The sequence below is a fragment of the Seriola dumerili genome, unplaced genomic scaffold (genome assembly GCF_002260705.1).
Source record: "Seriola dumerili isolate Sdu_G_001 unplaced genomic scaffold, Sdu_1.0 BDQW01000367.1, whole genome shotgun sequence".
NCBI lineage: Eukaryota > Metazoa > Chordata > Actinopteri > Carangiformes > Carangidae > Seriola > Seriola dumerili.
Window position 1 is genome coordinate 1,339,691 of NW_019174622.1, and position 25,728 is coordinate 1,365,418.

At 39.5% G+C, this 25,728-nt stretch overlaps 1 protein-coding gene across 1 annotated transcript; it reads left to right on the forward strand.

The window, feature by feature from the left end:
- Positions 1-1,732: 1,732 nt before the first annotated feature.
- LOC111233081 (hexokinase-2-like) lies at positions 1,733-20,906 on the forward strand. Its single transcript, XM_022760835.1, has 11 exons — positions 1,733-1,834; positions 4,924-5,019; positions 10,724-10,886; positions 11,749-11,897; positions 12,528-12,647; positions 12,760-12,855; positions 13,913-14,012; positions 15,825-16,008; positions 17,654-17,809; positions 18,378-18,611; positions 19,558-20,906. The coding sequence occupies exons 2-11, from the start codon at positions 4,924-4,926 to the stop codon at positions 19,760-19,762; spliced, it is 1,503 nt and encodes a 500-aa protein (XP_022616556.1). The 5' UTR covers positions 1,733-1,834; the 3' UTR covers positions 19,763-20,906.
- Positions 20,907-25,728: the final 4,822 nt, after the last annotated feature.

Below are 25,728 nucleotides of genomic sequence, written 5' to 3' on the forward strand. Positions count from 1 at the left end.
ACGGTGGAAACTACATTAAAGAGCAAAGTCTCAGCTTTAATTTGAGCCGGTTTACATCAGTATAGAAAGAACTGTGCGGCAGATAAAGCTCTTTAAACACATAGAGGCCAGCGTTTGGGGCTTCAAAAGTTATTGGACATAATTATGAACGTGCACACGAGCATCAGTGAGGTCCAACGTCATGTCTCAGTGCCACCGTCTGTGGTGGATGAGGTCAGACCAGTCACATTCTCACACTCGAAACTGTGAAAGCCATTTTCCTTTAAGGAGTAACGTTGAAACAGAAAAGAGACATAAACTGTTACATAAAGTTTGAAGCACACTGTTGTCTCTGTGACCTCATCTTCTTCTGCAGCGGTTTAATGGCAGCTGCACAAGCTGTTTATCAACCGGTCAACTCATATTCACACAACAGTTGTGGATACAAACACACGTTTTCTTTTGCCAATTTTCTTGAAATTTGATTAAAATGTGTGTTGAATTTGGATGGAAACTGGGTGTGCTGTAGCTTTAAGATTTCACTTTGAGGGAAAATGTCAATAGGCGGTAAAAGAAAAATAAATAAAACCAAATACAGTAAATAATAGTCATTTAAATAATTTAAACGGTTTGTAAAAGGAAATAAAGATTTATATTTTTCCTTTAACCTTCAGTTTCCAGGAAAAAACCCACATCTTTTTCAGCAGATGGAGTTGATCTGAGCTTGTCCATCTGCTGATGAAGATCATGTGATGTGACTGAAAGTCCAGAATAGCTAATCAAACCACCCTGTGAGATATTTTCTCACCTGTGTTTGCATGATTTAGAGACTAAAATCACGTTGTTGACAAAAAACGCACATTTATTTTAGCTCAATACAATGAAAACTCAATTAGAACCAGATACAGTAAATAACCATGACCTGACCTGTTTGTCCATCAGTCAATATTCAAAATACTCAAAATTAGAACATGTTTTCATAAATATTTGAAGTTAAAAACAAAAAAATCGAAAACTGAAAGTGCTTAAATGAAACTTTGTGCAGACATTCATGATCCCCAGAGGATGAAATGTCATAACTCTGTTCATCCGCTGACTTCTAGTGTATTGTTTATTAGTAGTATTATTATTAGCACACAGGAAGCTTCTGGCCTCATAATTAATCTTTAAAATAATAGTTTTTAAATTGTTCATTTACATCAGTTTTCCAGGTCACATTAATGTATTGTTATTATTATTAATGATATCACAAAGATTATTTATTTACAACTGTGAAGGTCTGACAGATATGTGTTAAAGATGTCAGTAATTTTTTTGTCCCTTGTGGTTTTCCGTCACTGGTAAAAGTGTAATTATAAAACCTATTAAATTTGATTATTTGAGATGTTTAGATAGTTTTGCAGAATAAAACGGTCACGTGGGCAGTGCGTCAAAACATGTGACTATAGTTTTATTAATTTAGCAGCATTAAATTATTTTTAAATCAGCTGTAATGACAATTAATTTAAGGTGAATGTGGTCCTGCCGAGGTTTCCCTCAGCTTCACCATCTCCACAGCCCGGTGTCCTCTCTGAAACGCTCGGCTGTTTTCGGCTGCAGTCGTTAGTGTCCGTTTGTTAACGTGAAATCAGCTGTTTCTATCCGCGCGGCCGCTGCATCCTCCGCGTCTTTCCGCGTCTTTCCGCGTCGTTCCGCGCAGAGAAGCGAACAGCGCGCGTCTCCACATGTTGCGACATTAATCCCGCGTCCTCAGATGAGGTGGGTGTTAAACACTGTCCCGGACTAAGCTCTCTCACTCCGTCTCAGTCAGTGAGGAAGTTGACTGCTGTCAGTTCGAGCAGCGCGGGAAGTAGAGGTGAGTAACTTTACTTTTCTCTGGTTTTGCAGCTTTTTTTTTTTTTTTTAATGTGCAGCCAGTTTTTATTTTTACATTGATCAGCTGTTTGATCATTGTCGAGCTTTTCTTTTCCTCTTCTGTCTGACAAGTTTCAGTGAAGCTTTTAAAAGTAAAACTAGTTCTTATCCTCACTGATTCTTTATTCAGCTCCAGCAATCGGCTCCTACTTTTCACCCTGTGACCCTCAGCTTCCTCTTTAAAAGGCCTCAGAGCGGCCCCTGAACCCCAGATTTGAACCCTCAGCTGCTGTGCTAATAGTTATCTCACACACTGGACTGTAGACGTCACGCCGGCATGTCAGGCGTTTGAACATCTCAGGATCTTTTGTCAGCTCATGAACCGACTGGTCTGGTGTGTTTTCTGTCGCCTTCAGGTAGAGCAGATCCACCTGACATGATCTTTTAAAACTTTTTAAATGGGTCAGACTTGTCAAAAGCCTGTGGCTGCTGCTCCTGTAGGGGCACAGTGAAGAGCCAGACTTGGTTTCAGGTGACAGATCAGATTCTGGATGTGATAATCCTGCACGTTGGAGTTGTTTTAAACCAGTCTGATACTTTAAAAGACTTTGAGTCAGATCTGGGCGAGAAAATAAATAAATTCTTATAAATGAGCCAAAGACCAAACTGTTGCAAACTGTGTCCGTGCTCAGGTGTGTCTGCCCGGGCGTGGCTGAAACACAACCTGTGTGTGCTACATCCAGGTGCGAGAAGAGTGAGTGTTGCGGGTTTTCATTCCAGTGTGATGATGGGGGCAGTATTTAGTCCTGGAAACTTTTCTTTCTTATTGGTTGAGTTCAAAAGGCAGAGTCAAAGAGCCACCAGTCGTTCCTGTAATTTGATCTTAAAGGGACACTCCACCCAAAAATACAACAAAACTTTTTTCCTGAGTGTTGTCATCAGCTGGAGCTTCAGGTGTCACAACCTCCGTGTTTCCTCGGGGGATTTTCAGTGTTGCAGAGATCTGGACTCGTCAAATTAAAAGACTAAAAGTGAAATTTTTGACTGAGGTGAAAGATAAAATATAAAATCCTTCACTTTTAGTCCAACTGACAATTTTATCAAATTTATTTTTGACTTACAAATCAAACAGACATTTTATTTATAATCAGTCTTGTTATTTGTTCACTATTATCTTCCACTCTACCTAAATTTAAACACCAGTCAATTATTAAAGAAAATAACTGTCAGATCTATTAATAATGAGAATAATTGTTGGCGTTCTCATATGATGGAACAACCACAAAATTAACTTAAACAGTCCAGGTCTTAAAACTAGATTTTTACACAGGGTCATCGTCAAGCAGTGTCAGTCAAATTTGCAATTAAAATAAGTAATTTAACCCTTGTGTTTAGTGCTAATTAACAGTAGATCATTAGCACTAAAACGTGTTAATTAGTGCTAATTAGCTAATTTGTTTTGGAAGTATTTTGGTCATAAACCAAAGAATTGACTAGTTAATATTTAATCAAATTTCCTTGCAGTAGCTGTCGAGACATATCAAACATTTTAACCTGCTGGTGGCGCTACAGGAAAAATCAGAGGTTCACCAAAGTTATTAGGATTCTTCCTCTGGGGAAAATTAATATCTGTACAAAATTTCACAATAATCGCTTCTATATTTGTTGAGATATTTAAGTCTGAACCAAGTGGTAAACTGACCTACATTGCTATCTGCTAGCATGCCAAATAGTAATACAGAGGTCAAAATCCTTCATAGCCTGTTAAAGGATAATGGAAAAGATGTAAATTGAGGCTCGACAGCAAATATTGATGAAAGGTGAGATTGCCCACAGCTAGTGAAGATTAACAAATATTTGAGCATCATGACAGACCACAAAGCATCTATAAAATGAGTCAACAGACTACTTCCCATGTGACTTCGACTCTTTATTACTGTCAATATCACATCATCACTGTTTTTTGGTTAATTGAAAGTTTAACTTGTAACTTGCCAAACAGATCATTTATGGACCATGTCGCTGGGTAAGTTGAGCAGGGTCACATGCAAGAGATGGTACAGGAGCATGTTGTAATGTAGTTTTATTTTACTGTTAAGTGTTTGCAGCCAGAAGAAACGTAAGTGTGACAGTAAATTGAGAAATATTTTCACCAACCTGCTCAGAAACTGTTCATATATCAAGGTCTGTGAAACAACGCTTCAAATGAGACACTGCTTTTCCTGTAGCTAACATTTTAGCTTTTTAGCTTTTTCAAAAATACATTATATTGAGCTTTAACTCAATAAATTAGAGGTAGTACTGCAGCTAGAGAAACATATTTTGTGTTTTTGGGATCATGTAACTGATAAACAAAAGTGTTTAGTCTAGCTATACTAGTTTACAGATATTTGGCTGTGTTTATGTTTAGCAGCTAAGCTACACTACCCAGAGATTTTGCTAGCTAGCAAGTCCATTGCTTCGACTGGTCAAATGCTAACAAAATACTTTTTGTTAAAATGCTAACTTTTGTCAGTACTGTAGAACCTAAAAAGATACCAGCTTTAGAATAGAAAACTCTAATATCATGTTCCAGTTTTTAAAATTAAACTTTAACCTCCTGTCATCTACAGCTTCAACATTAGCATCTCACCACACAAGCTACAAGCTAAGCAGTGTGTGTATTTAGCCGTATTTAACCCACACTGTGACTGACTGAGCGCACAGATGAACTACAGAGGACATGTTTATTTTTTACCACAATACAGACTTTCCTGTGGACAAGAATTTTACTTTTGGTACAGTTTAGTTGTAACAGGGACCCTGTGTCTTTCAGTTTTTTTTAGCCATGCTAGCATCATAGCTCATATCAAACAACTCATATCAACAACAGCACACATCAACAACTACTTTATGGATTGCTATGAAATTTTGTACAGACATTCTTGTTCCCCAGAGGATGAACCCCAATGACTCTGAACCCACCTCTAGCGCCACCAGCAGGTCACAATTGTATTATTTTTTTTAGACCTTGGCTTTATGTCACGATGGATATGACAAAATGTTTTTTCTAATTTGGGTGAATTGACGCTTTTAACCTCCTCTGTCCAGATGAGCAACGCAGCGGCAAACGGCAAGAAGCCTAAAATGAGTGGAGAGGCCGCGAAACTGCACGTGGACGGCATCCCTCCGGACAGGCTCAGTAAGGTACGTATCACGTGAAGAGGACATACTTCCTGGGTTGAAACCTTCTGTATGAAGTGACTATTAACATTTTTTTGTTGGGGGAAAAAAAAGTCAAGAGATCACAAAGAGATGCAAAAACGACCACGAAGTCTCTTTCAGACCGGGTGACATACGTAGCAAATAAATAGCAGCTATTTATCAGTATTATTTCATATTTGATTGATTTATTACTATGAATAAACAGTGTATTAATTAATAATGTACACTCTATTACTGCAGAGAACCATCTCAATATGTTCTTTAGATGTCTTTTTGAGATTTTTTAGTGTTAGTTGATAACATTTCCCAACCACATACTACTGTAGTATTTCATGCAGTAAATGATATTTCACACCTCCTCCTGCTCTTGTTGAATAGAACGGATATTATCAGTGTAAAAAGGTTTTTGCTGCCGGAAGGATTTTCAGTAATCAGATGAGTCATGATTTTATTTCCTTAATTTTATAATGGATGACTTCAGTTTTCAGCCTCATAATCTAAAGAAACCACAGCAGGACAGATGGAGGAGTCACAGCCAACCCAACCCAACACTCCTCTTTATTCCCAGAAAACCTCCTGCAGGTTTCTCGTAGTCAAACATGATGCTGGGAGGTTTTTTAAGATGTCACCGCACTCAGTCACTGGTGTGTTCGTGACAAGCAGCATGGTGTATGACAGAAATAATGATGTGATCAGCCACAGATTCGAGCCATTTTATATTCAGCCCCTAGTTTACCGAATTAGATATTAGCAGCTCCTGTTTGCAGTGCAGATGACTACCACTGCAGTCATTTAATACTGAAGAAAACTTAAAAGATGTGATTATCAGGGGAGTTCTGCAAAGTGGATTTATGTTTATTGTTCAGAGATAATGATATCCTCAGGAAGTTTCATTCACTCTGAATGATATCGATATGTTTTATGTCTGTGAGTTCACATGAGGAGCACTTTGAATCCTTAATTCTGCACTTCCCCCTGTAACATTAATCCCATCTGGGCCTGCAACAATTTTTACTTTCATTATCCATTAATCTGTCAATTATTTCTGTGATTATTCCATTATTCTATTGATTGTTTAATCCTTAAAATGCCAGAAAATGGTGAAAAATACTTTAAAAATGCCTAAAACTGTAATTAAATGATCAAAATAGTTGCCAATTAATTTTCTGCTGATTGTCTTACTGATTAATTAACTAATTGTTGCAGCTCTAATCCTGTCTGACTCAGCTGTAGTTTGGCTCAGCTGTGCTTTTAACTCAGACCCACAGCCTTCTTTTAATTTAAAGATTAAACCTTATTTATTGTTGCTCTTAGACATTTACTCAGATATATATCATATGTTGCAGGATGAGCCCTCCCAGTTTAAAATAAGCCTTTTAATAGTTCAGTGTCATGATGCAGGAATGAAGTCGGCCACACCTCCGCTGACGTGAAAGCAGGAATGAGCGTGTACAGGCAGGATTTATTGAGAAACAGAGGGAATAAAAATGAGGCTGAGGGAACAAACACGTCTGTGGAAAAATACTGCAGGTCATGAAAGAGAAGAAGAAGAGGAGGAGGAGGAGGAGGAAGACAAAGAGAGGAGGGGTGTGTGTGTGTGTGTATCAGCACTTTGTCAGTGTCCGCAAACATCCAGACACCAGTCCTGATCCTGATCCTGATCCTGATCCTGATCCTGGTTTTATAATAAGGCTTAATTCAAAGACTACTGGGAAGAATCACACATTAGTGCAATGATAATGATAATGATAATAATAATAATAATAATAATGATAATGCTTAATAAACTTAATTTATGTAGTACATTTCATATGAAAAGCTTAATGGGCGGTGAAGCAGTTAGCTTTGTGTAGACTTGGTTTGTAAAGTTCACAGCTGCCGTGCTCTTAATGTGAGCTGAAGATGTGAAAATCTGAGTTGAATCTCGACTTTTAGGAGGCAGCCATATTGTTTTTCTCGTTTCTGAAGATGCTTTTCGTCTCTTTCTGGTGATTTTTGTCTCTTTGTGGTTGTTTGATCGACTTTCCACCTTCTGCGAGGCACTGCTGACAGACCAGTAATAATCCGATCATCAGATCAAATGACACCTTTACCATTTGTTACACACAGTTTCTCTTTGATAATATCCTCATATAACCATATTTTTCGGCAGCAGGTTGTTGAAACTCGTCTGTCAGACTCTTATAAAGAACGTGTGTGATGGTGAGAGACACCAGCTAAAGAAAACATTCACTGTCACACTCTGTGTATACACACCTGTTGTGGTGTGTTCAGGGACACAGTTTCTGCTCATCCATGTTTCAATGTGTTGAAACTTTGACTTTTCTTATAGTGAAAACATCAGGTGACAAAGATGCAAGGCTAGTGATATCCCATCAGCCTCAGCTGTACTGTACATGTCGTATGTCACATCTGATAAATAAGAAAAAGCAAATATCAGCCCAGCTGTTTTGTTGTTGTAGATTTGGAGATAAATATATAAATTAATTAGTTATTAATAATAATAACTCAATATGAGTGCATTTGGCGCAGAGGCAACATCTGACTGAAGTGTTGTTGTTGTTGTTCCGGCTGCAAACAAACAAAGGTCACAGCGTTTTACAGTAAACAAGGTCAAGAAAAGTTAAGGTTCAGAAAACTGAAACAGAAGTGTTTGTTCCTTTCTCGTCAGTCATCAGTCTTTGTCTCCGCTACATTAATCTGTACAGATACTGCGTGTTGTCTCTGTTCTCATGTATTGTTTTAACTCGCACTGCAACTTTTTATCTGTATGTCCAGAACCTGCTCACGCTGTACGGCTCAGCTGACGGGAGGGCGATGCAGAGGTCACACCGAGCGAAAACACGGAACAAAGTTTATATTAAACTGCAAGTGTGATGTGTCCGCCTGCAGCGAAGCTTAGTTTCATATCACAGTTCAGTCTCAAGGCTGTGGTTTGAGCCGCGAACGTGTCAAATGTGAGTTCACGTTCACCCAAAAGGGAAATTCATTTTGTTCGGGGGGGGGGGGGGGGGGGGGGCAATAAGGACAATACAACAAAGGCAGTCCGTAGAGACAGTCCAGGAAGCAGCACATCATCATCTGGGGGCGATTCGTTTCGTCCCCTGCCCTCACTTACCCTCCGACTAATCTGCTCAGTACCAGTATGACACTAGAAATACTCCTGTGAAGGTACTTCTCCAGGTGGAGCTGCTTTAACTACGTCATAGACATTTTATTGATTTAATCCAGTGGTTCCCGACCGAGGGGGGGGGGGGCCCTCCAAAAGGGTCACCAGATAAATCTGAGGGGTCGTCAGATGATTCGTGGGAGAAGAAAGAAGAAAAAATGAATTCTGATAAACAATTTCTCTCCGTTTTTGGATGTTTCTCTGATTATTGTATAATTTCACCTCTTTGTGCTTCAAACCGTTGAAATAAAACCACGAGAAGTTTATAGAGGAAATCACTTTTGTTGAACTGATAACAACTCAAACAAAAAAAAACTTTACTCTACTCTTTAAAAATATTTATTGAAGTTAAAACAAAACAAAATAATGATTAGAAACATTTAACAACCAAATAAATAAAAGATGGAAAGGAAAAGTGCGTCGCTTGTGCCAGGAAATGTGTTTGCTGGTCTAACATTAGTATAATGCATGCGATGTAGAATCTTACATTGTATGAGACTCTGTCTGGCACAAACTGAGGAGCCGTTCTTCCAGGTCCAGTCTGTCAATTCCAGTAATATATAAGTGAATTAGACCCTTTGCATTGGGGTCCAAACATGGGGGGACACGGGGGACAAAAACTATAACAGGAGTCTGCTGCAGACGACTTTGTGCTCCAGACCCTGATGAACATGTGGAAACAGCCACCACCCGCTGCAGGAGGGGGGGGATGGGGGGTGGTAGAAGCATAGGGGGAGGGGTAGTATAAAACACAACAACGAGAAACACATGGCACTCCGTCCATGACAACATCTTCCTGTGCACAAAGCAACAGTTGCAACACTCTGAACCTCTGACTCACTGCTAATCAGTCAGAATGTGAACCTAAACAAAAATGCAAAAACTTTCCTACGACAGGTTTGTTGTTGAACGTGTAGCTGTGATCGCACCCTGAACGCCCCTCCTGAATGTAGAGACAGTTTGATCATCACAGCCTTCAAAAACCGTGCTGTGTTTTTCCAGCTCTGAAAGAAGCGGGAAAACAGGAAGAGAAATGTGAATAGTTGCTGCCATCTCCAGAGGATCATAACAGGCTGTACCAGCCAGGCCTCTTCCTGCAGACTCTGCCCCTGACACATTTCAGGAGCCTCGCGCTCTGGAGGTCTTTGAATTCATATTGAGCTGCTGTTCCAGCTGCAAACAGCTGGTTAAGGTAGGAGCTGCTCAGAGCCAAGGAATGGTTCAGCACATAACCAACAACCGAATGGTGATAAACAAATGAACAAACATTTGTTTTGACGTTAAACAAAACCAAGCTAGCTGTTTCCCCTCTGTTTCCAGTGTTTATGATATGCTAAGCTAAGCTAACCTTAGCTGTGGGCTATAGCTTCATATTTAATGTGAAGAAATAAGGATATCAACCTGAACATCTGCAACTCTGACTGTGAGGGATTAAGCTTTTCTCACAAAATGTCCAACTGTTCCTTTAATGAACAAATCTAAAATTATATGATCAATATTTGATATATGATCATTAGATATTGTAAAGTTCAGTGTATTGTTAAAATGGTGCAATAAGCTGTGATAGAAGACTGAAAGTCAAAAGACAAACTCATTCTCTCACACTTGTGTTGATATTGTTTGTTATTGCCAAGAACCAGAGCTTTAAATTTGAGTCAAAACATAATTTTTACTCATTTTTTACTCTTCTTTAAAAGCGTCTCCCGGCCCTGCACCCACTGCAGAGGAAACCCCTTTTTTTTCTTTGAGTAATTATCTACTGAAATGAATTTCAGTTCAGTACTTTTACTTGTTATTAACCAAAGAAAGACCAAGAACATCTGGATTCAAGGTCCAGGTCCCACACGCTCTGGCCGTTTGTCAACAAGGGAGAACGACATCAAAAGCCTTTTATCCAGCTTTAAATCCAACTTGATTTTATTGTTTTAAAAAATTAATGACTTGGTTCAGATTACTCCACCTCTTCTGTTCCAGATCCTGCAGAAGTAAAAGCTGCACATATAAACAGTCCACTGCTCATTTCTCATTTTATTCTCATCAGTTTTGTAAAGTAAATGGCCACAAATTCCTAGAATACCACGTGACAAACCGTCTGTTCAGTCTGTTTCTCCATTGATTTATATTTTTCCCTCTCATACCCAACCACAGCCGTAAGTCTAGTCGACTATCCCCAACCACACTGTGAGGAAACACTGGTTTAAACTGGTCGGTGTGTGCAGACTGTGAGGGAACGCTGCCATCTTGTGGATAAAGATGTGAACTCTCTTCTGTCGCCTTCACTGTTTGGTTTTTCATTCATGGCTCAAGTCATGTTTGTGCTTTTTTATGTGACAATCTAAAGCAAAAATATAACAACATTCATATTTATCTGATGACAAGTTTGTTATTTTAATCCAAAGAATAAAAAACATTAAATAAAACAAATAATTTAAGTTAAAAAATTCCAGTCTAATTGCACAGATACATTCATGTCAGGAAGTTCATTTTAAATTACATGTATATTGTTTTCCTGTGCAGGTGGAGAAGTACCTGGAGCTTTTCCATCTGTCCCAGGAGAAGCTGAAGGAGGTTTCTGCTCGGCTGAAGAGGGACCTGATCCGAGGTTTAGGGAAACACTCGCATCACAGGGCGGCCGTCAAGATGCTGCCCACCTTTGTCCGGGCCACGCCAGACGGGACGGGTAAGGACGTTACCTGCTCTCTGAAACATCAGGCAGGAACCAACTAATGTTTTATCATTAACTGAAATACAGTAGGATATATATATATATATATATATATATATATATATATAGTTCCTCTGATTTAAATGTTTTGACTTGAGTTGATTAAATGCACTGCTTAATGATTTTTTAAAGAAACATGATTGTGCATCGTGATTGACAGCTTCTACATGATATCTTGAATACTTTTAAATTTTTACTATGTAAATTATCATTTATATCAAACTCTGGTTGTGTAAACTTCATGTGCAGCAACCTTTTCTCCAAGTTTTATAATCATTTCTGGGAAAAAATGCAGGAGGGTGTTATCTCAAAAGAAACTCAGTGTTCAAGGACAGAACATAGAGACTCTTAGAGACGGGCAATGTGTCTTTGTGTCTTTGTGTGTGTGTGTGTGTGTGTGTGTGTGTGTGTGTGTGTGTGTGTGTGTGTGTGTGTGTGCGTGTGTGTTAGAAACACTTTGTTACACAGATGTACCACGGACAATTGAACGCTACACACAGGACCAGACTTGGGTTGTTGTATCTTGTGGCGTCTTTAACTCCTGTTGCGCAATCTCATTTAACTCCAAAGACATCATCGCTCTCTGCGTTTTATTTTGCCTTTATTCATTTACAGTCTTATACAGAAAGTTCCACAACAGCATCTTGGGTCACAATAAAACTCTAATCCCATGTTTTTATTTCTGCTTCATTTGAACATCAGTCAAACCACTTTTATTCTTTGTTTCATTGATTTTAAATGTGAATAAATTTCTGAAACCAAACGTTTGGCCATCGATCAGCTGATGTTGTTGTTTGTTGTTTGTTCCTCCCGGCAGAGAATGGCGACTACCTGGCGTTGGATCTGGGTGGAACAAACTTCCGTGTGCTTCATGTCCGTGTGGTGGAGGAGCAGCAGAGGGTGCTGAAGATGGACAGCCAGATCTGTGCCATCCCTCAGGAGATCATGCTGGGAACTGGAGAACAGGTGACACATTTATAGTATATATTACATCCCTGTTCATCCAGAGCCGAATAAAATGTTAAATATTTGTGTGAAATCTTGAGTAATGGCTAAAAAGTGTTTGTGATGTCACCGTGACTTTGACTTTTGACCACCAAAATCTTATCAGTTCGTCCTTGAGTCCAAGTGAATGTTTGTGCCAAATTAGATGAAGTTCGGCCAAGGCATTACTGAGATATCGTGTCCACGAGAATGACACCTAAGACAGACCTATCGGAAGTTGACTTGCATTGTGGGTAATGTAGGCACCAGGTTCTGACAAGAAAAGAGGAATGTGTGGAATAAAAAAAGAGGATATCTCTGATTCTGCTGCATCAACAGGCTTTATGACTGCACTATAATCCTCACTGTTTTATTAAACATATAACTTAAAATTGAATTTAATAAAGTAACCTCTTGAAAATATTTTGAATTACAAAAGTTTTACTACTGTTCTAAAAAGTCTCCCAGAGTTAAAAGTAAAAGGGAAGAAGAGGTTTCTGGTGCTGCACAATAAAAACTTTGTAGTACCGAACAGTTGTGAGCTTCCTTTAACTATTTAACTTCTGCGGTGTTACAGATGTTTAAGTGTAAAACATCTGTCTGTCTGTCCAGCTGTTCGACCACATCGCGGCCTGTCTCAGCGAATTCCTCGACTCTCAGGACCTGAAGGGAAAAACTCTCCCCCTGGGCTTCACCTTCTCCTTCCCCTGTGAACAGAAAGAAATCGACAAGGTCTCACACACACACACACACACACACACACACATTTTTTTTCTCTGCAGTAAGTGTTCTTTAAAAACAAACTGGTTATTAAATTTTCACTTTTAAACTTCTGTCTCCACAGAGCATCCTGATCCGCTGGACCAAAGGCTTCAACTGCTCCGGAGTGGAGGGGAGAGACGTCGTGCAGCTGCTGAAAGAAGCCATTCACAGGAGAGGGGTCAGTCTTTATCAAAGACATGGTCAACACAAGATAAAATATGTCACGTTGAGAGGTGAAACCGCGAGTCGGTTAAATGGTTTGTGGGTTGACGGAAAATGAATTCCGCAATGATTTGATTGAAAGTTTTCCTCACCTGGTTCCAGCTTCTCAAATTTTAGAGAGTTTGATGTTTCCCTCTGTTTTAAATCACTGTAAACTGAACATCTTTAAAACAAGATTTTTCACCTTGCGAAATTATAAATAAGATATTTTTCATTATCCTCTGACATTTTATAGAAAAAAGGCTTAACTGATTTATCAAGAGAATAATAGGCTGATCAGTTCATTTTGAAAATAAACATTAATCACCACTGCATCAAACCACTCCGAGAGTCACCACCAGACTAACCCACTAAGAGGCTAAACTAACCTAATCATACCACCTATCCTCCATTTTGCAAGTTATTTTAAGTTAGAAAATAATTCAAAGGTTATTTTCATGAATAATATCAACTGAAATATTCTGCGTATTAAAGCTAGACCCTCATTTTATTTTCGATTGTGCATCAGTGCCAGAGAGTTGTGCAAGTTAATTAAATTGCTACACACTCTGCCCAGTCGGTAAAACTTAACATGTATGAGAATTTTTATATTGTGGTAAAGTATCTGAATCTTCTCTGATGGATTTATCACTGAGTGACTAAGGAGTGACTAGTGAATGACTAATAACATGAAGAAACTGTCTGTCTGTTTTTTACAAAGGAGACTCCTCGGTGTTGTAAGTGTAATTGAGCAAAAGTTCCCGTGTGTCTTTGAAGTGACATTTCTAAATGTGAGTCTGACTCGACGCTGTTTGTGGAGGTTGTTCTCCATCTTCTCCCTCTTTGTTCCCTCTCTCTCTCTCAGGCTCAGATGAAAAGCTCGGTGACACTTTCTCTTTATGAGACGGATGTAGCCTGATGTGTGTGTGTAGGTGTGCAGGTTATTTGGTAGTCAGATTATAAATAGGAAGGACATAAACACACCTGTCTGTCCGTCTCTCTCTATCTCTCTGTCTCTCTCTCTCTCTCGGCAGGACTACGATATAGGCTCGGTTGCCATGGTGAACGACACGGTGGGCACGATGATGAGCTGTGGATACAGGGACCAGAGCTGTGAGATCGGCATGATCATCGGTAACAATACATTTTAATGAGTAAAGAGCTTCAGGACGTCCTCAGATAAGCCCGCTGTGACTCTGACTCTGCTGCCTATGAGTGTTTCACTGCTGGGGGGGGGGGTAATCTGCTGTATAATGTAAACTGTATACAGAGGGGGTGGGGTGGGGGGTGGGGGGAGCTCATTTCCAGGTACAGGACCCCCATAAAATCTGCCCCCCCCCCACCAGAGTCAGAGGGTCAGAGGCAGTTGGCTCATTAGATTTCTGAACAGGCCAGCCAGGAACCTCTGTATGAAGAGACACAAATCACCACAAAGACTCACAAAACAACCACAAAGAGACAAAAACTCCCTGTACAGTGACAATGTGTCTGTGTGGTTATGGTGTTAGATATTCTCTCAGTGTCCACTTTATTAGGAACATCCGGCTAAAACAAACTCAGTCTAATAAAACAGTTGTGTAATAAATAAATAAATCCTCGATGGTGAAAGTTTGTCTCAGAGACGTTGATTCACTGTGTGATCATTTAGGGGGAGGAGGTAGTTTGTACTGCTGTTGACCTGTATTACATCATACAGAGTGACGTTTTTATTATTATTTAACCTTCCCTAACTGATATGATTGGGGTGGACAAAATAATAGTAACCGTCAGTATTACGCAACACAAGTCTCCACTGTGAAAACATTTGTAGCTGATATACCCTTTAAAGGAAACTTTGCAGATACAGTAACTGATATTGTTGGAAACCCACATTACCCAGGAGGCTGTTCTTCTCTCGGGCAGCTTGTCATGGAAAACAGCGTCTTCCGACGTGTAACTGAGCCTTACAGAACATATTATTTCCTCCCTAACAGACATGATGTGTTTTACCTGGTGAACAGCAGAGGCTTCTTGACAGTCTGGCCACATTAAACATAATGAGGATGATGCTGCTATAATTAGTTTGGCTTGAGAGCTCGGTCTCCCTCTGGTAATTACACCACACCTACAGTATGTGTGTCTGCGGGTATTTTACTTCATAATAAAGCGTCGTATTATTTGCCTTTGAGTTACTTTCCTCCACTGGTCACATTAGGTGCTTGTTTAAATTTGTAAATAATCCCACAGCTAGGATTTTTAATTGGTCACTGCTGCCTCACACTGTGTAACCTCAGAGAGATCAGGTCTTATTAGACTGGCAGATACTATATTAATTAGGTATTGATTTGTTTATCAGTGTCTGTGAAATGAATTAACCACAGTTCCTGATTAACAATGAAGCAGCACAGACTAGTGTGTTAATCCATACTTTATATTTGAGCTTATTTTCGTTTATACGGTTAATTATCTTTACACAATTATTGTTTACATATTTACAAGTATAAATGAATTGACATCTGCATCTTTAAAAACAGTTATAGTAACCCTTCTGAATCAATCTCTGTAGTTTTCCTCAGGCTAAGTCCTTCTAGCCTCTGATTGGATAGTTTTGCAACATGTGACTTGGAAACAGGAAGCGCTGTTGTTGTAAAGCAGATTGGAATGTGGAGAAAAGTAAAACTGCTGCTTAAAAAGTGAATCCGTCTCCATCCAGCTGTCTCTTCATAATAGTTATTAATCATCACACCCACATGTCATCCACAGAGTGGATGCTAAGCTAACTTCCAAGCACATCATTGTAACATAAATATTCTTATAGTCTTATTTAAGATCTGTGAAAGAATATGTAGAATATGTCACTTTCAGGTTGGACCCCAGGCCAAGATGGCAGCTGAGAGCTGAAAACAGTCTGTGTACAAATGAAATCTAATCATCTTCATCTCCTGTCGTGCTTCTCTTCCTCTTCAGGCACGGGAACCAACGCCTGCTACATGGAGGAGATGAAGAACGTGAAGCGGGTGGAGGGCGAGGCCGGGCGCATGTGCATCAACACAGAGTGGGGCGGCTTCGGAGACGACGGCTCCCTGAGGGACATCCAGACGGAGTTTGACGTGGTGGTGGACCAGACGTCCATCAACCCCGGCGTCCACACGTACGTATGACAATCTTTAGTCTAATCAAACAATTTGTCAATACATTTCCACAGAATATTGACATAAAGTATTATCCGGTTCCAGCTTCTAAGATATAAGGATTTGCTGCTTCCTCCATTTTCAAATGAGCAGCTCTTCACACAGAGAACCTCAGAGGTCCACTTTAAAATACAAAGATGTGGCTCTGGAGGAGATTTAAATTACAGAGGGGAGCATCCAGTCCATAAAAAAAAACTGGAGGTCATTATGGCTGTAATTATTACTGGGGTGGGGGTGAAAAATTACCAGGAAGTTGACAGGAAGTCCCTGACCAGAGCAGGTGATGCTCAAATCACCTCACCTCTTCTAGAGACATAAATAAAGTCTGAATGGGGCTTTGGAGTCTACCTGCTTGAGCTAACATGCTAACAGCCACATGCTAACACGCTCACAGCGACAATGTTGAAAGCAGGAGTAATGTTTACCACTGTCACCATCTTAGTTTAGTGTGTGTTAGCATGCTAACATGCTCGCAGTGACAATGCTAAACGCAGGAGTAATGTCACATCTTAGTTTAGCGTGTGTTAGCATCCATATACACAAAGTCCTGCTGCAGATAATTGGTCATAAAATGTTAAAATGTCGACCTCCTGGTGGCGCTAGAGGAGGAGTCAGAGGCTCCAGAGTCAGTAGGATAGAGATGATGAATATCTGCACAAAACTTCATCACAATTCATCTGATAGTCGTTGAGATATTTGCGTCTGGATCAAAGTGGTGAACCGACCGACCGACCGACAGCAGCGTGTGATACCAGATTTTAGGTTTCGACACATTCACAGTCGGGGTCCTCTTCTGATGAACGGCTCAGAAAACACTTCCAGTAAAAGAAAATCAAAAAGGAAAACATAAAAGAGCTGCAAGAGTTCCCTCTGAATAAACAGCGAAACTACAAAGTGTTTCAGATATTTACTTCTGTTTTTAAAGACTGATTTTTTTATGAAGGTCTCGCCCACTTTTTTGTGATCAAACTAAACATGGACAAATTCCCAGATTCAGTCCCAAGGCATATCACTAACATGTACCAGCCTCTCAGTGTTTTATTATTTCATAATTCAAACTGGAGGCGCCACATGCTCACATCTCCCCACTTTGTTTTTCTTTCTTTTTTTTTAATCAGCATTAACAGCAATGAGGAAGAATATACAAGATCTGTAAATCTAAATACTTTAACATAGCTACTACTTTGGGACAAGGCATGGTCGAAAACTCAAAATGTGAGTTTATTACTTTGTGGATTTCAAATGAGGATAGCATTGCACGTACTGTGTGTTCTGTATTTCAAGGTCAGCAGAAAAGTGTGTATTTTATATGTTTAATATACAAATGGCGCACTCGGTTGTAATACAAATAAAAGCCGGGTCGGAAGATTCTTTTATTAATTACAAAACAATAGTTGCACTTATAATCCTCTAAATGCATTTGGAGCTGATAAGTTGCTAATACTTTTGAGCCCTGCATTTCTGTGATGTAGTTTGTTTTGGTTAATGAGCAGCTTGTTTCGCATGTAAACAAATTGTTGACACCAGCGTCCAAACAGCGGCTAAATTCATTCATCTCTTAAGAAACTTAGAGCCGCTCTAAACAACGCTCGATTTCTGCTGCAGCTTCGAGAAGATGATCAGCGGCATGTATTTGGGAGAAATCGTTCGACTGCTGCTGGTGAGGCTGACGGAGGACAAGCTGCTGTTTAACGGACAGACGTCGGAGGCGCTGCTGACCCCGGGCAGTTTCGAGACCAAGTTCATCTCTGAGATCGAGGAGTGAGTGTTTGTCTTTTGTTTCATCTGGAGGCTTCAAAGTCGTGGTGATTTAGATCACAATAGCAGACACCTGTAACTGGTTCGTATCACATTTTGAACACACTAGCTTAAAGGATACAGAATGACAGAAATGTCAAAAAATGTTACAACCGTCCCATTTTCTTTGTAAATACTGTGTAATACAGTAGACACAAAACTGAAATTTGGGAATAAATGGTGCTAATCACAGGAGATAAATATCGCACTCATCTCATGAAAACCTGCGCTGCTCCTCTCTAGCAACAGGAAGAGAACCACATCCTATCATTTTCATCTCTAAAGGTCTTCTGCCACAGCAAATCACTTCTCCTCTTACATTTAACACCACGGCTCACCAGAGCAGATGTCAGGCCTCATTAACTCTAGTTACCCCTCGGGTAAAGCCTGAACCTGGGCAGACGGCCTTCCACCACTTGTATCTTCCACATGGAGGATTTTAAAACCTTAACGTCTCCCCTCTGCTGTACTTGGAGATTATCTGATTAAATGAAGGTTATATTATATCTATATGTCTGTGTCTCTGGTTCAGGGAGGACACCGGTCTGGAAAATGGCCAGAACATTCTGACCAAGTTGGGTGTGAAGTGCGATCCGGTCGACGTACGCGTGGTGCGTCTGGTCTGCGACACCATTTCCTCGCGCTCCGCCCGTCTCTGCGCCGCCGCCCTGGGAACCATCGCCAACCGAATCCGTGTCAACCGTGGGCTGGATCACCTGAAGACCACCGTGGGAGTGGACGGGACCGTCTACAGAAAACACCCCAAGTAAGAGGGAATACGTGGGGAAAGGAAAGATGTTCGGTTTAATGTGATTGGTTAATGTAGGAATTTGGAGGGTCAGAGCACGAATGACCTGGAGAAACACCCGGTGACTGTGAAACAGTTACAAAAAAAAAACATTTTTATATCTAGATTTTATAGGTTTCTAAAAAAAGCCAAACTCTCTATGAGCCAGACATTGGAGGAAACAACCAAACCTATTGAACCAGGAGGAATTCTTGGTTTTTACAAGTTAATTTTGGGGGAGACGACAAATCTTATTCATCTGTCTTTGTGAACAGGCAGGAGACGGCGCTGGGTGTTGACACATTAACACACTTCCTGCCTTTGTGAGGAGAACAGCTTGTTGAGAAAAATAAAATTCCCGTCACTTCTCTTTCCTACAATATCGTTTCCTTTCATGTGTGATGACAATTAACACATTTTTGCAGCGGATGTTGCTTTCTTTTTTTCTTTTTTTTTAATCAGCTGCAACACACATATCTGCTCTGTTAATCACCTGCCCTGAAAGTATCAGACACCAAACGGGAGAAATTTGTGTTTCATATCTTTTGGTGTCATGATAGCGCCCCCTATGTTCGCTTTAATTGGATGGTACACTGTGAGGTAGATGTCTACAAAGATGGAGAACTTACTTTGAAACAGCCAATCAACTGTAACATGGATCAAAACACAGACACGCCCCCTCTACCTGCTGTCAATCAATCACAGACACGCCCCCTCTACCTGCTGTCAATCAATCACAGACACGCCCCCTCTACCTGCTGTCAATCAATCAGAGACACGCCCCCTCCACCTGGCTGAGCGTGACTTCATTTTCCTCTGATACTGGAAGTGACTTTGAAATATATTCTACTCCTAACATTTATTTATATATTTACTTTTCTTTGTCTTTCCAATTTTTCCTTCCCCCCCCCCCCCACCACTGTAGTTTCAGCGAGGAGCTCCAGGATACGGTGCGCCTCCTCGTCCCCAAGTGTAGCATCACCTTCCTCGTCTCGGAGGACGGCAGTGGGAAGGGCGCTGCCATGGTAACGGCTGTGGCTCAGCGGCTGGCTCTCCAGTCCAGGCTGTTAGAGGACAGTGACGGTGAGGATGAGGAGGTGGAGGAGGACGAGGAGGAGGAAGATAAATAAGAGTAGAGAGGATTCAGATGATCCACAACACTCAGAGGCAGAGCACATGGAAGTTTAGCCTTCAAACATGGAGTTTGAAACATTATTTTGTTTTTAAAGCCTGAAATATTTTCTTACTGTTATGATTTTTAATATAATGAACAATGAGAGAAGTTCTCTGTTACATTCAAAATTGTACTTTACTACTTTATTCAGGAGATAAAATCACTTTGCAAGTTAAGTTTGTATATGAAATAAAACGTGATCACTTTCAAAATGCAGCTTAGAACAAATCAATATTGTGGTGAAAGATATTCTGTGATAAGTGAATGTACTGTATTGAAATTTACTTTAATAAAAGTAGAAAATTATTATCAAAAAATATAATTCAAGTACCATCAAGTGGAAATATTAAATCCAGAATGACCCTTTTAAAATATTATATATTATATCATTGGATTATATTACTGTGTGAATTGCTTTAATTTGGCAGCTTTATATAGAGTTTGGTGGATCGAAATTTCAAAGTTCTATCTCAACTTAAAATTTTGATGTAGCCTACTTATTATTAACTTGAGTTTTTTCTGATGTTTGGTACTTAATGCTTCTGCTCCACTAAATTTCTGAGGCAAATATCGTACTTTATACTTCACAATATCTGTCAGACATACTCTGTATAGTTACTAGTTACTAGTTTTTACAGATTAAACTACCCAGAAATATATGAAATAAATCAAACTACCTTCTCCTCCAGCAGCTACAACATGAAAATGCCATGTAAACATTACAATGAAAGACTGATACCCCTCTCACTCTGCTGTGTAATGAATATTTTTACATTTTGTTTACAACATGTATGTTCTCTTACTTATGTCACTTTTTGAATTCAGTACAGTATTTTTTCAGTACAGTATTTCAAGTTTTACTTCAATAAAATCTGAATATCTCTTCCACCACATAAAACATTGATGAGTATATTGAGTGTTATTAATCTGCAAAGTAGCTAAAATTACCAAATACATGTGGTGGACTGTACTGTAACCCCATCTTTTAGAGGTTCATATGCTACTAAAACACTTATGTTGTGGGGACAATGTTATCGCCGGCTGGATTATGTTTTTTTGCTCTTGCTACATAGCTAACGTTAGCATTAACAGCTGTTTACTTACCAGTGTAGAAGAAACATTGTGAGTTCAGCATCAAACTTAATTCCTTTACTCACCGAGAGCTGTCTCCAGAGGTGGAAAACACACCAATGTTAACTTTTGTCTCTATCACGTCTTTTCTTCTACTGAAGTTAGCGTGCTAACCAGCTAGCATAGGCCTACCTCATTGCTTTCTGATAGCGACTCACTGTAGCCTCCAATCAGCCCTGAAGAAGTAGCGCTGCTCAGAGGACGTATTGTAACCTCTGTATCAATGTATTTATGACTTCACAAATAGATCTCACAATAAATCAACATTTCCTCGTTACGTTAAAGGAGCTATTTGTAAGGTTTTGCTATTGCTACATTGCCAACATTAGCATTAACAGCAGTTTACTTACAAGTCTTGCCAAGAGCTTCAGCCATCGTTGTGTTTACAATAAAAGAGGTTAGAATATGTCTTCAGAGCAGCTACTTCTTCATGGCAGCCTGGACGCTACAGTGACTGGATGGGCTGACTGGGCTGGGGCTAGCTGGTTAGCATGCTAACTTAAGTAGAAGAAAAGAAGTGATAGAAATAGAAGCAAAACAAGAGGGTTGCTTTCCAGCGCTGGGCGAGTAAAGGGATGAAGTTTCATGCTGAACTTACAACGTTTCTTCTAGACTGGTAAGTAAACAGCTAATGCTAACATTAGCTCTGTAGCAATAGCAAAACTTACAAATACCTTAGGTTACTGTTCCCTCAAAAACATATTTTAGTTGTAAGTTTGAAAATTGTCCTTGTTGTTCTAACATAAACACGCAGTAGTTCTTAACATGCATCTTAGCAGGTACACATTAGCATACTAATGCTAGCAGCCAACCCAGAGCTCACTGCGGCTTTAATCACAGTTTGTTGCTCATGTTGAACATTTCAACTATCTTAATCATCTGTTTGTTGTATCTTATATATGAGAAATGATGAAATAATGAATCAGACAGAGGGGGAGAGGAGCAGAGGAAGAGGAGGGGGTGATTCACTGATGAGCCATTAGAGACGTACTGGAAAAAACTTCATCACTTGATTCAACCTCGTCACCACGGCTGTCTTTTAGTTTTTAAAATCAATAAATCTTTTACTGCTTCTGTTTTAATTAAAGGGACTTGATTGTCAGTGGTGATACTGATGAATGGATATTAGTTTACGTTACTTTAGATACAAGTTGTTTTTTTGTTCGTTTGTTAATCTCTTTGAATAAATTTCAATTTTAGAGGCACAAAACACTGTGCTATATTCATCCAACAAAACCCTCCAAGACCATGAGTTGGTGTTATGTTAATTATGGCATTCTCTCCCTGTTTTTGATGTTCTGTCTGTTTTCATGAGAAGCATTTGGTGTGTGTAATATCTGAAGCACTTTGAGCTGCGTTTCTTGTGTAAAAGGTGCTATACAAATAAAGTTTTATTGACTGTTATAATTATTAATAAGCACTAAGTGGTTTGACAGTGCTTCCTGGCCTGATCATCCTTCATTTATTTTATATCTGGGTGAAAATATCATCAATAAGCTTCAGTTCAGCAGAATTTTAATAAAGCTAAGAGATGTGGAACTGGCATAACAATATTTCAGTGACGCAGGTACAGTATATGCAGTGTGTTGTTCACTGCAGACAAGCCAGTCTGTGCTGTGTTGCTGCAGCTCTCACTGACATGCAGAGGACGAATGGGAGCTGCAGCCTGAAGCCTGTGTGAGTGTTTTTTTTTCCCTACACCTCCGTGCTGCTGCAGACAGTCTGCTGCAGCCTGCTCCCGCCACACAGGGGGGTAATTTTGGGGGATGAAAGTCAAGAGCCTCTCCAGCGGCTCGGCTCCAGAGCGGAGTCATATTTATTAATGCACACAAACCACGCAATGCAGTGTTTAAAAGAGGAATTATGAAGGTGCTGAGAAGATGTAATATGTTTACAAGCCCAAGTGTTTGCCGCCAATTTTTAGGAGACATATTAGTGAGACAACAACTAAACCTCAGGTCAGCAGCCAGAGAAGATTAATGAGCTGCTTTGGCCGATGAATAAACACACACCAAGCAACGGTAATACTTGTGATTTACAGTGCAATTCTGTTGTATGATGAGGTGCTAATAAAACACTTTCTGGTTCCTCTTGGTGCTTTAATGTAGCTGCAGTGAAGGAAAATAAGATTATATGGGGGAACAAGTGAGGAATAGTTATATAGGAAATGAGATTTTTTTTGTTTTTTTGTAAATACTGTGCACAGTTCTGGGAAACGTAAGTGGAATTTAATGGTTTTAATCAGCACTGAAATCCTGCAGAAGCTGTAAAGTCATACATTTCAGTGCAGTGTATGTGCTCGTGTTTAACCTGTTAAATCCCTTATAATACATGGCTGTGCTGTATAAATGATTGACGAGACTTGAGCTTCACATCCCAAAACAACATAGCTCTCCAGCAACCCTTGTGAGTGGAACATAACCCATATATTTTCTATGTTCTTCAATAATCTATAAGCTCTGAGAGATGTTCCTGGAGCTTGTTTTGTTACCTTGGAGTACGCCCAGCGTTTTTAGTGGCATATCGTAACTGTGAAATGCATGACACCATAACTACTTTATTTTTTAAGTTCTGCAAAATATCAGAGCTTTTCACTTTAGTTTTGTTTCTCAATATTGTTCCTTGTTGGTTCCCTTTGTTTGGAGTCATTTCTTCCTCCCTTGTTCCTCGTAGTCTAATGTCTAGATTCACCGGTACGAACCAGTGAGGATTTTATTGGTACCTTTTTCATAAAAAACATAATTACACTGTAAATCATTGGCTGTGTTATAAAGTGTTACTGTTTCGTCCTTTACATGAGTTGTAATAAATATTTTCTCTTGAGGTATTGTGAATTATCTTCATCTCAACTGAAGAAAGAACCAGGCCTTAATTTCTAATTAAACTGTGGCGTTCGTAGTCAGAGAAACTCAACACTTCCCCCATCTGTTTCACATTAAAAGCCTCCCAGTGGTTTGAGTGGGTAGGATCCTTTCCTTCCCCGTGAAGGCTTTTATTGTGAAACATCGGTTATCAGCTGGGAAAGAACAAAAGCAGAATTTTGAAATTGAAAGTATTTTATCTCCTCGGGCTCCATTTATTTATATTTAAGGACCAGAACCAGTCAGTATTTTTTATTAGGTACCTGATTCATACAATGAGAGTTTAGAGAGTAGAAATACATAGAAATGAGAAATTAGTATTTCAATTTTATGCTACTTTATACTTCTACTTAAACATTTACTGTATTGATCTGACAGCTACAATATACTTTTACTTTTAAAAAAAAATTGGTAATCCTATAAAATATAACACATTTTATTAAGATTAAAATGGTGGTTCCAACCTTTTTTTTTCCCATGTCATGTTTCAGATTCCCTCTGTAAATGATTTTAAAAGATTTATCTGTTGACTCTTTTACGGGTCCCGACCCCTCGATACAGAACCACTGGACGATATATATATATATATATATATATTGAGTCATTTCACCATTTCACCGTTAAATGGTGAAATGACTCAATAATGAGAGAATCTCAATCAGTCCTAGAAGTACTTTTACTTTTAATACTTGCTGATAGTTCTTCTGTACTTTTATCAAAGTAGTGAGTACTTCAGTTTTCAGGTGTGTCTACTTTACTTGAGTATTTCCAGTTTTACTGCACCTCATTCTGATGATTAAAGTTTGAATTTAAGATCATGTGATCATTTTATAAAATAAAATATGATGGTTTTGTTCAGATTAAACGGTCCAACACTATATAAAGTATTTATTTAGAGTAGCTCCACTTCAGGAAATGCCGCATTTATTCATCATTAGTAATAATCCGATAATATAATAAATAATAATCAAGAACCACAAACAGGGGGTGCTGTGCTGCATAATTAATGGTTTTTATTTTTGCTAATTTACGTACACGTAGCTGAAGATACTTAAAACTTAAATAATACTTTGAGTGCAGGACTTTAACTTATAATGAAGTACTTTTACAGTATCACATTGGTACTTTTACTTTTTCCTCCACTGTCTGCCAGTCTGAAATCCACCTTAATAACAGCTGACGTCGCTCCTTTTGTTTCCCACCGGTCTCTCTGTTTATTCTGACCTTGAGATTTCACACAATCAAAACAAATGTGACCTGCGAAACAAAGTGGAGCAGAGAGCGCACGAGCCTGGACTCATTACTGCTCATTCTCACAGGCTCTCACAAAGCCCGATCCCAGTGCTTCAGTCGAGGCCTGCCACTACATGAATGTCAGGCTGGAGCCTCATGGTGGGAGAGGAGGGGAGAGGAGAGGAGGAGGGTTGGGGGGGGGTGAGTTCAGCTCAGCTTTGTGGAAGTTTAAACAGACACGTGCTTCCTCCCCCCACTGGAGACTCGTGGTAACTGCAGTTTATGCCTCCTCTCACCAGGATACATGTGTCCTGTGCGTGATCACGTTTTTCTACCAAATCAGCCGACCTCGCTGGTGATAAATCCTATGCATTAATAAACTCTCCATCATGTCCTTATATCTGCATAAACCATTTATTAAAAGTTCATCCGCTGCTTATAAATAGGGGGAATTTAAGTGCATATATATCAAAGAAAAGTTTGGTCCTGAATCATGAGTTTTATCTTGTTTATCTAGAAACAAAGATCTCTGTTTGCTTAATTAAGAGCTGCCTCTCTTCCTCTGGCCACTGAGGTCAAACATTCAGTTGGAAAACCGACTGCATGAAGAGGAAACTGAGTCCAATTTTTTTTCGTACTGTCCAAATTATGATTAAAGAGATAATTTCACATGAAACAGCTCAACAAAACAGACAAG

Bases quoted from the DNA above. Each gene is read 5' to 3' on its own strand.
- LOC111233081 (XM_022760835.1), top strand. From the start codon at position 4,924: ATGAGCAACGCAGCGGCAAACGGCAAGAAGCCTAAAATGAGTGGAGAG. The intron at 12,648-12,759 runs GTCTCACACACA...CTGTCTCCACAG, and splicing joins AACAGAAAGAAATCGACAAG to AGCATCCTGATCCGCTGGAC. The intron at 18,612-19,557 runs GTAAGAGGGAAT...CCACCACTGTAG, and splicing joins GTCTACAGAAAACACCCCAA to TTTCAGCGAGGAGCTCCAGG.